The sequence below is a fragment of the Phaseolus vulgaris genome, chromosome 4, assembly GCF_000499845.2.
Source record: "Phaseolus vulgaris cultivar G19833 chromosome 4, P. vulgaris v2.0, whole genome shotgun sequence".
Taxonomy (NCBI): domain Eukaryota; kingdom Viridiplantae; phylum Streptophyta; class Magnoliopsida; order Fabales; family Fabaceae; genus Phaseolus; species Phaseolus vulgaris.
This window is the reverse complement of record NC_023756.2, coordinates 35801043-35811007: the sequence shown is the minus strand read 5'-3', so window position 1 is coordinate 35811007 and position 9965 is coordinate 35801043. Positions and strand designations below refer to the sequence as shown.

General features: G+C 52.2%; 1 protein-coding gene across 1 annotated transcript; it reads right to left on the bottom strand.

Annotated features, from left to right (window-relative positions):
* Positions 1 to 8793: 8793 nt before the first annotated feature.
* On the bottom strand, positions 8794 to 9435 carry LOC137838741 (uncharacterized). The gene has a single exon (XM_068647968.1). The coding sequence runs from the start codon at positions 9433 to 9435 to the stop codon at positions 8794 to 8796; it is 642 nt and encodes a 213-aa protein (XP_068504069.1).
* Between the last annotated feature and the right edge of the window lie 530 nt (positions 9436 to 9965).

Below are 9965 nucleotides of genomic sequence, written 5' to 3'. Positions count from 1 at the left end.
AGGGCAAACATTACAACTCATACAAAAGCACAAACAAACCACTTCTCAGTGGCCATCGGAGTCAGCACGGGAAGCAGACGGAGCCTCGCTCTCAGCCCGCAGAGCTCGGGTAAGTCGTGTCCTCCGCTCTTGATTTATTTTCGATCCTGCACCAAGGAAGATGAACATGTCAGGGACACCATGAAGCAAAACACACCCAGATAGAGAACGATAAAGGCGGAAGTTTCTAGGGCAGCGACTCATACCTATATACTTTTCGAGAGTTCCAGCGTTGAACTCCAAACTGATCAAGGTGGCAAAGTCAAAACCTCCCGCCTCGGCGAGAATCCGGCAAACCACCTGGTCATTTGGGGCCAGCTTCTTGAAGTGTTTGGATTTAAGGGCCCTCGTCTCCCTCACCCAGTACAGTGGAAAACCATCCAGGGCGAAGGGAACGAGGTCAGAACGGCAAATCTTAAAGAACCGGCCTTTCCACCCAGTGAACGAGTTTTGGAAAGGGGTCAGGAGAACTCTGCCAGGAACGTTACTGAGAGTTACCCAGAGGTTGTTCCTCTGCCGCTTCACCTCAAAGAAGTGAAGAAAGATGTCCACCGAGGGTGCACAACCCAGAAACCCGAAAAGGATGTCAAAGGCCTTGACAAAAGCCCAGCTGTTGGGATATAACTGGGCCGGAGCGGCATTGATCTCCGTCAGCAGTTCCTTCTCAAACCTGGAGAAGGGCAGGCGCACACCGATGATTTTGAAAACCACCTGGTAACAGTAAAAGAAGGGGACCCCGTCGTTGGCCCGCTCATCTCCACATACTGGCTCCCCTAGAGTGCAAGGGAGCACAGCAATGTCGTCGTCATGCCTCCTTGCGAAGGCACGGTGATCATAGGAGCAGGGATCCCCTTTGTGTTCCCGTATGGCCCTGGTGGAGAGTAAGCAGGAGCATTCGTCAAGAAGCTCCCTCGAAGCCCAAGGGTACAGGTCCTTGGGGTTGACCCTGGGGGGAGTAGCACGAGAAGACATTCTTGAATAGAATCAGGGAGGTTTGAAGTGTTGGCAAGGGTAAAGCGCCGGTGGGAGCGAACACTGGAAAAACTCTTCGCGAGAAGAGAAAGGGTGCAAGCGAAAAGGGTCGTTCCCCGATACCCATGGGAAGGAAAGACCGTGGAGGGAATGACCCCTGGAGGGCTTTGAGCTTTCCCAGCGACTGGCGTTTTAGACACCTTGAGGACGATACGACGCTACGGTAGCAGGCCTCTCCTCAGGCGTGGGCGCCGGGCACCGAGAATCAGGGGACAGTCCGCTTAGGAGTTTGAGACACCCACGGACGATACGGCGCCGTTAGGCGAGCCTCTCCGTGGGCGTGGGCATTGATGTGTGGCCTTATCCCGAACGTTTGGGGCCTGGAGTATGCCTCAACTTTTGCGTTACAATGACGGCAAAGCCACTGATGCCTTCACGAGGCAGAGGCCTCATAGATACGAAGGCGGAACAAGCCACGAAGGAACGCGATGGGGGGCAAAGCGGTCGGAGCATATGGAAATGAGAAAGGAAGGTAAAATCATACAAACAGAATTTGATAACGCAAAGGCACGAATTAGTCATGCAAAATCCAAAGTTCCGACAAAGTGCAAAGGAGTTACAAGTTTATCACAGAGTGGCAAAAATAACTGTAAAGCTCGAAAGGTAAAGGTGGCGGGTGGGAGACGGCGGCTCAGTCATCCAAGTCAAAGGGCACGACCTTCCCGTCGACGACCTGGTGTGTGGGGTCGCAGTTTGAAATATTAATGCCAGGGTTCTCGCAGGACGCCTGAGCCAGAGCCTCTTGGAAGCCCTCTTCAAACGCGCCCGCCATCTCCCCAGTCAGTCCTTGGACCTCCCCTTCTAGTTCCGCAACCCTAGAGTCCTTGGAGGTCAACTGTTTATCCAGGAATTCCTTCTCCACGCGGAGCTTGTTAGCCTCGGCTTGGAGAAGGCCCAAGGCTTCGACCTTCGCAGCCAAGGCGTTCTCTTTCTCGCTTAACCTCTGCCTCCAAGCAGCGTCCAGTTCTTCAAGTTTTTTCCGCTGTACTTCGGAGGCAAGAGCCGCCTCTTGGAGGCCAAGGCTTTGGATTTGGTAGGAAGTGAGTTGGGCTAGCTGATTGACATGCGCCTGTTCAAGTTCGCGCGCGTACGCCTCGGCCCCCTCCCTGTCCTCGTGGGCCAGTTTTAGCAAGGATTGGGAAGCTTCCTCCTTGAGCACCCAGTTTTGTTTCTCCTCCTTCAACGCTCCCACTTCTTGTCTCAGTTTGCGGAGAGCCTCCCTCCCCTTGATAGCGCTTCGAGCCTGGGTGCGCCACTTGAGTGCCACCGCCAGGAATGCCCCCATATAGTAAGGCATGCCTCCCCCCTTGTGAGGATCAGTCGGCGACATCCCCTCAGTGAAACCCTGCGTCAACTCCCTATGGATGGGGCGAGGAATTCGGGGCTTTCGAGAAGTCGAAGCTGGAACTGATGCAGGAGGGGCAGAGCCAGAGGCCTCAGCTGCGTCACGAAGCGGTAACGGCGAGGGCGGGGGAACTGAATCAATCCTTTCCTCTCGTTCCTCGTGGGCAGGTGGAGGTGGAGGTGATGTGGCACTTGGAGGATCGTCCCTGAGAGAACTCCCACCACCGGGAGACGCGACTGTCAAGACAGGAACGCCCGTAGCCCTCCTCTTACTGGAAACCAAGGCGACGCCCGAATCTTCACTGTCAGAATCTACCACCAGCACCCTCTTCCCTTTGTTGGGGCGTGCTGGGGCAGGAGTCGATGCCATGGCCAATGGTACCGCGGCAATGGGAGAAGGAGAGGCGGACGGAGGAGGAGTCGGCAGGGAAGCGACGGTTGGCATGGCAGGGGTAACCGCGTCTCCACCCTCTTTGGCGGACCTTGCCTTCTTCGGGAATTTGGCAAGGGCGAGACGCCTCGACGAAGTCATCACTGAACCTGCAGCAGCGAGAATAACAGAGCACAGACCAATTCAGATATAGCAGAATGAGAGTATTTATAGCTAAACGCATGCAGATAACCATAGGGTTTCAAGCGGAGCAAGCGAGTTCGTATAACCACGACAGTTCATGCAGTAAAGGGAGTCATCAAGGAGAGAAAAAACCGTACCTTTGGGGATCGAAGGATGTGGAGAGCGGAAGCAAGAAAGAGCAAGGGTCGCGAGAGAAGAAATTCGAAGAAGATGAACAGTGAGGAAAGGCAGAGGAAGTGGATGTAACAGTGGTTTCAAGCGCGGGGTTTGGGTAACTTAAACGTTACACCCGCAACTCAAGGGGCGTTAATTGGGGACCGTTTGATTGCGCCGCGTGTCAAGGGATTAGGCACTCAAGGGGAGCGCAAGAGGCTCTTAGGTATGACCGCGTGATGAACCACGTGGCACGCGATTAAGCGTAGCCCAAAAAGTGTTGTTTTCTCGTTTCAAAGGATGTCCAATCAGCCATTAAGATCACCCCAGGGGTTCAGAGAGTGTCACGTCAATGTTTTCAAGGTGGCCACGTCAGAAAGAATGACACATCAGCGGGTGCCACGCAGATGGCATGGGCGAGGCCTTAGTCTTTTCGCTGAAGACAAGTCATCAGCTTAAGACTGGGGGGCTTGTGTACCGTCCCATACCCGGGCGTTGACGAAGTCAAGGTCAAAGTCAGCGTCAAGGTCAAAGTCAGCGTCGAGGTCAAAGTCAACGTAATGCGTCGCCTAGGTGGGGTGACGCCAAGCGCAGGCGTCGCCAAGATGAAGCGTCGCCAAGAAGAGGCGTCGTCTAGCAGGGCGTCGCCAAGATAAGGCGTCGCCTAGCAGGGCGTCGCCAAGATAAGGCGTCGCCTAGCAGGGCGTCGCCAAGTTGGAATGACCCAAAAGCAAGGTGACCACAACGCCACTCCCCGACACCCATGGGTAGGAAAGACCATGGAGGGGGCGACGCCGTGGGAAGGCCTCAGACCCCTGATAACCAGGGGATAGTGATAAAGAGAAGGAAAAGGTGGCTTCAAGGCCATAGTAATAGCACCAGTGTAGGGCAGCCTGACTCGTGAAGTACCCCTGCCGCCTCAGAGACGCCTTTTGGACAGATACGACTCAAGGGGAGGGTCACGCCCAGGGTAGCCAGGTGCAGGGTATGAGAGGAAGGCAGATACGCTCTCAAAGTGAGTGACTAGATGATTGGGGGCATGAGTTGGCACCCAAAAAGTCACCCCTTGCGCAGTAGCACTCCCAAGCAGGAGGACTCACACGTAGAAACGTCCCCACATGGGCAAAAACGTCCCCAGATGGGGTCACGGTGCTGTGAGGCCCTCCACGTGTACGACAGGCAGGTCAGAATAGAAACACCATTTAGTCAGGTACCAGGTAATTAAAGTCATTCAATATAGTTTCTATTTCGAGCGTTTAAGGTACTATAAAGGCTCCCAAGCGTTTCAACGTCTTAAATGCGCTACGTTTTCTAATTAGACGCGTTAATTAAGTGCGTTACGTTTTATGATTAAAAGCGATTTAAGACACTTTAAATGCTTGGGCAGTTTAAATAGCGCCGAGAATGTTGGAAACAGAGTTGGAACTTTTGGCAAATTTCCCAGAAACTCTTTAGTTGCTTGCTCGAGCCTTGAGGTTACGCACAAGGGACTAGGGAAGGATTTTTGCTAGAAGGAGAAATAGACACTAGACACAGTTTCCTTTTTACCACCTTCAGAGTGCCATACGCGGTGCTCCGATACGGAGGTGCATAGTTTTGGTGTTTCTTGCTGGCTGACTTGAGCGTCGGAGTGCAAACGGCCGCTAGGGCGCCCTTTTGTCCTTCTTCTTTGCAGGAATCTACAGGTAACCAGTGGGAAGGAGTCCCTAGCTGACGGTTGAGGTCGCGCACGAAGACGTCCCAGGTCAACCGGACGGAACACACTCCGACGCTCAAGTCAATCTTAGGGCTAGGAAACACCAAAACTCTTCATCGTAAAAGCTTTGTGTAAACTGTGTGTGTGAAGTTACGCAAATGAATATCGTACCTTACTAGATTTATCCTTACCCTTTGTATAGTACAGGGTTTCCGCTCTTTCCAATACCTAAAATAGGATTTCTGAGGGTGGGCCCTAGCACCACTATTACCCACTCTTAGGATAACCTAACGCGTAGGGCTCCCTAACTGGAGTGCAACCTCTGACGGGGTGACCACTTGGGTGCCTCCTCGTGCACCTAATCTCTGGGGTCACCCGCCTTTGGGAGTGCCCTTGTTGTTCACGTGCCATGCATGAACCTCGTCCCTGGAATGTGAACTTCACAGGTCATATCTTTTCAGTTGCTCTATACTTGTGTTACGCCTAAACGCGTCATCCACTCTACACGCATGGACTCTCGTGACCTAGACTTCTCCCTTTCTGATAACTGGGGTGTGGTCTGGGATCCACCTCTCGTGGCCTATCTCTGTTGTTCGGGTCCTGGTGTCCGACCTCTCCACACTGTCTAGTGGCACGTCGGTACATCCAGGTGACCGATGTCTGATCACTCTTTGGTTCCTTGACGCACGTGCTTCACGAGATACTAGCCCACGCCGGTCGTGAGACCCTGGTTACGTGGCACCAATAGTACTAGTGGTCAACGACGCCCGAGGACTGGTCGGTACACAAGCCCCCAGTCTCGAGGTGTATCTCGTTCAGCGAAGAGACTAAGTCCTTGTTCTTGGTGACCTACGTGGCTCTGCAAGACAGGACGTGAATACTGCACCAAAGTGACGTCTTTCTGAGCCCGTCTTATCTGCGCACATGTGTTTTGATCAACAGTTAGGGCTTAACGTCGCTTACGCTTCTTTATTTCCTTTAACTGTTTGAAACCGCGCGCGTCCAATCACGGTTCCATCATTCTCTGAAACACTATTGATTGCTTCGTCTCCTTCCTCGAGCACTCTAGCATTTTCCCTACAAACTCCAACATCTTCATCCTATCTGATCAAAAGGTATGAACTTTGATTGTTGATCGCACTTATTTATTAACTCTGGTGCTTGATAACTGCCTGGGTTGTTTAACTTTTTGCATTCCAATCGTCCTTTGTTCCTTTTTTCTGGGTTTCCCTTTCGATAGGGTTCAAGAAACCCAGGACTCTTGAGGAGCTGATTCATGTTGTCGTACTGTTATCAGCCTCTTGTAATCTGAAATTTGTCTGCAGGGATGGTTCTGAATAAGGAGAAACGGGCCAAGCTGGCTGGTATCCTGACTCGCCGCCAAGGGATGTCTGGGGGTGCGGGCACCTCTAGCCCCCACGCCCTGGCTTCTGCCACTGCCGCGCCTTCGCCTACTCCTTCCATTCCTGCAGTCGCGATCCCTCTTGCCGCCGCCCAATCATCTCCCGCTCCATTTCCTTACGAGAGTAAGGTGGTGGAGATTGAATTAGATGAGAACTCCGTCGAGGCGCCAATCTCTAAGAGGCTTAGGCCTACGCCCGCGATGGCCTCCCATTCTTCTTCTACCGGTCGCTCGGCTTCACCCCTTGATCGAACGACAAGCGTTCCCATGTTCACTAACCTTGGTGGGACGAGTGCTTCTGTGACTCCTCCTGCCCTCGAGTTGCCCACTTTCCTACAGCATGCCTTTAAAGGCTTCCAACTAGGGGTGACGATGGACTCGGATGAGGCCGCTGCGAGGGAAAGATTGGGCTTCAATTTTGGGGCTCTTCTTGCTCAGTCCTATGCCCTCATAACTAGGCTTGAAGCAAGAGTGGCACTGGTAGAGGCCAAGACTAAGGAAGAAACGACCCTATTAGCTCGTTCGTTTATTGCCCGCGAGACCGCACTGAAGCAGGAGTTGGCTTGTTTTCGCCGTTCTGAAAAGGATCTCTCTAAACAACTTCACGCCAAGTGTCGAGAGGTTGTCGAGCTGGAGGCAAGAATCCTGCCCTTGCGAATCCGGGTCTTTGAGCTGGAAGAGCTTGCTGAGGCATCCAAAGCCAAGATGGCGGGGCTTGAAAGAAGGTCCATCAATCGAGAAGTGCAGTTGGGTCTAGTGGAGGCCGAGGTCCTTCAACAACCTAAGAGGTTCGAAGAAGCGGAGGCTGAGTTGACCGGTGATGTTGTTGATGCTTACGACACGGGGTTCGAGAACGCACTCACTCTGTGCACCCCGAGGTGGACGCTTCACCTTTCGCGGTATCAAACCGTGTCGTAAACGGACAAATCTTTCCAAGGATTCTTCCTTAGCTTGTATTTGCTTGTCAGACAAACAATTTATTATCCGCTTGTAACTTTACTTTCTCGGACGTATTGGTGCTTTTATTTCCTTAAACTGAAAACTGCTCTTTAACTCGCTCAACTGCTAACTCGTGGTGCCTAGCCCCGTGATGCTTCTTTTAGCGTTCTTTGATACCCTGCCCTCACTGTAAGGAGAGGGTTTAACTGTGAACTAGGTCGTTCTTCCTTGGCGCTCTTACTCGAAAGGGGAGGTGTTCTCTACGAACCTACCTCTCCACTCACGAGGCCTCTAACACAAGGGAAACAAACCCTCAACTGACCTCGGCTTCGCTCAAGGGCGAGGAGGATTTATCTGGTGAATTATTTCGTTCAACCTTGGCGCTTTCACTCGAGAGGGGAGGTGTTCTCTCACGAAACTACCTCTCCGCTCACAAGACTTCTAACGAAAGGAAAAAAAGTCCTTAACTGACCTCGGCTTCGCTCAAGGGCGAGGAGGATTTATCTGGCGAACTATTTTATTCAACCTTGGCGCTTTCACTCGAGAGGGGAGGTGTTCTCTCACGAACCTACCTCTCCGCTCACAAGACTTCTAATTCAAGGGAAACAAGTCCTTAACTGACCTCGACTTCGCTCAAGGGCGAGGAGGATTTATCTGGCGAACTATTTCGTTCAACCTTGGCACTTTCACTCGAGAGGGGAGGTGTTCTCTCACGAACCTAACTCTCCGCTCACAAGACTTCTAACGCAAGGAAAACAAGTTCTTTAACTGAATCGTACATAACTCGAGAAAATATTTCAATCGAAATTTATTTGGTGACCTCGTTAAAAAAATCTTATAAGGGAAAAAGAGTGTCCCCTAGTACCATGTACAACGTTACTGCTTAACTGAAATAAAACTTGAAGCCATACGCATTCCATGTGCGAGGAATCGGGCCTCGTTTCAGCATCTCAAGTCTGCATGCTTTGTTCCTGAGGACCTCCGTTACTCTGAAAGAACCAGTCCATACGGGGGAGACCTGACGTGAAACCAATGGGGCTGCCTTCTTCGGTACCTGGTGTCTTTCCTCAGGTCCTTGGCGTACTCTGCCCACTATGCGTATGAGTTTTTGAAACTGGTCCTGTTTTTGCACAAGGACTGAACTGATCGCCTGGTCGATTACCACTAGATATAAACTAAATGATGTGCTTGGTTGTGGTTTGCACAGGACAGGAGGGCTGGCTAAGTACTCCTTCAACCTGATGAACGCCTCTTTACACTCTTGGTAAGGGAGGTCGCCCCTTCCTCCAACTGGTGCAAATCCAGACAAGACATACATGCACCTTTCTGGGTTTGTCTCCATACCATGCTCAGTGAGCAAGGAACCCATAAACTTCCCTGGTTCTATTCCGAACACACACTTCTCAGGGTCCGGTTTTAGCTTGTACTCAGCTATCTTTTTGAACAGACCTTCTAAGTTAATTAGGTGTCGTTCCTTCGCCCCCTGGCGGACAGGTCGGACCTTGGCATTCAGGTCTTGCGCCACTTGATCGGGGCTGTTGCTAAGCTTGGAGACCTTCCCTTCAGTCTCTCTTTCCCCAGGGTTGCCAAACGAATCATGTCTGCTCTCATGGGCTATCTTTCCGCGGGCAATTTCTGCTTTGGTCCAGGCAGTTCTGTATGACTGACCTCGGGCTGGGGGACCTCCTCTATGTACAGTGGTCTAGTAGTGACCATGAATACTCCTCTCTTTGTTTTGAGGTTGTTCTCGTAACATCTCTTGGCCTCCTTCTGATCTGACTTGATGGTAATCACCTTTCCCGCCAGGTCAGGAAGCTTCACCTTCATGTGCCTCGTCGACGGCACCGTCCCTAACCTATTCAACGTAGGTCTACCCAACAACATGTTATAAGCAGAGGAGGCATTGGCGACAAGGTACTTGATGCTCTCCATACGGGACGTGGTACCATCCGTGAAGGTGGTCCTCAGCTCTAAGTGTCCGCGCACCTCCACCTGGTCTCCCATGAAACCGTACAGGCAGTCATTATAGGGCCTTAGCATGTCGGGAGACAATTGCAGCTTGTTGAAAGTCGTCCAGAACATTACATCTGGCGAGCTTCCTTGATCCACTAGTACATGGTGCACCTTCCTTCCCGCGATTACTACCGAGATTACCACTGGGTCCTTGTCATGGAGAACAACATCTTGAAGGTCGGCCTTTGTGAAGACAAGGTCGACATCAAAAGCATCGTCGACCCTTTGTGCCTCTACCGACATCACCGCCCAAGCATACCTCTTCCGCTGAGAGGCAGTGCAACCTCCTCCCGAGAAACCTCCCGCGATGGTGTGAATCTCACCATGCACGAGGACTTCGTGCCCCGGGCCACCCCCTGTCACCGCCACGTCCTCGGTCCCATGCTTTTCTTGCAAGTAATCCCTCAGGAGACCGTTCTTCGCCAACTCGTCTAGCTGGGGTCCCAGTGCCAAGCAGTTGCGTATGGGATGGCCGAATGCTTTGTGGAACTCACACTAGGCGTTCTTGTTGGGCCTGAGCCTTTTGTCGGTCTTGGGGGGCTCCTTCAGCCTCTCTGCTACGTTTGGGATAGCGATGAGATCCTTTAATTCTACGACGAAGTTGTGCCTTGGTGGCACATTCTCCCTCTCACGTCCCCTGGTTTAAGGCTTCCTCGGTTGATAGGGTTGCTGCTTCACGGGGGTCTTCTTCTTTGTCGTTACCTAATGCACCCTTAGGGTTTGAGGACGACCTATCGCAGGCGGGCGCGTGGGAACCACACACGTGCGTTTCT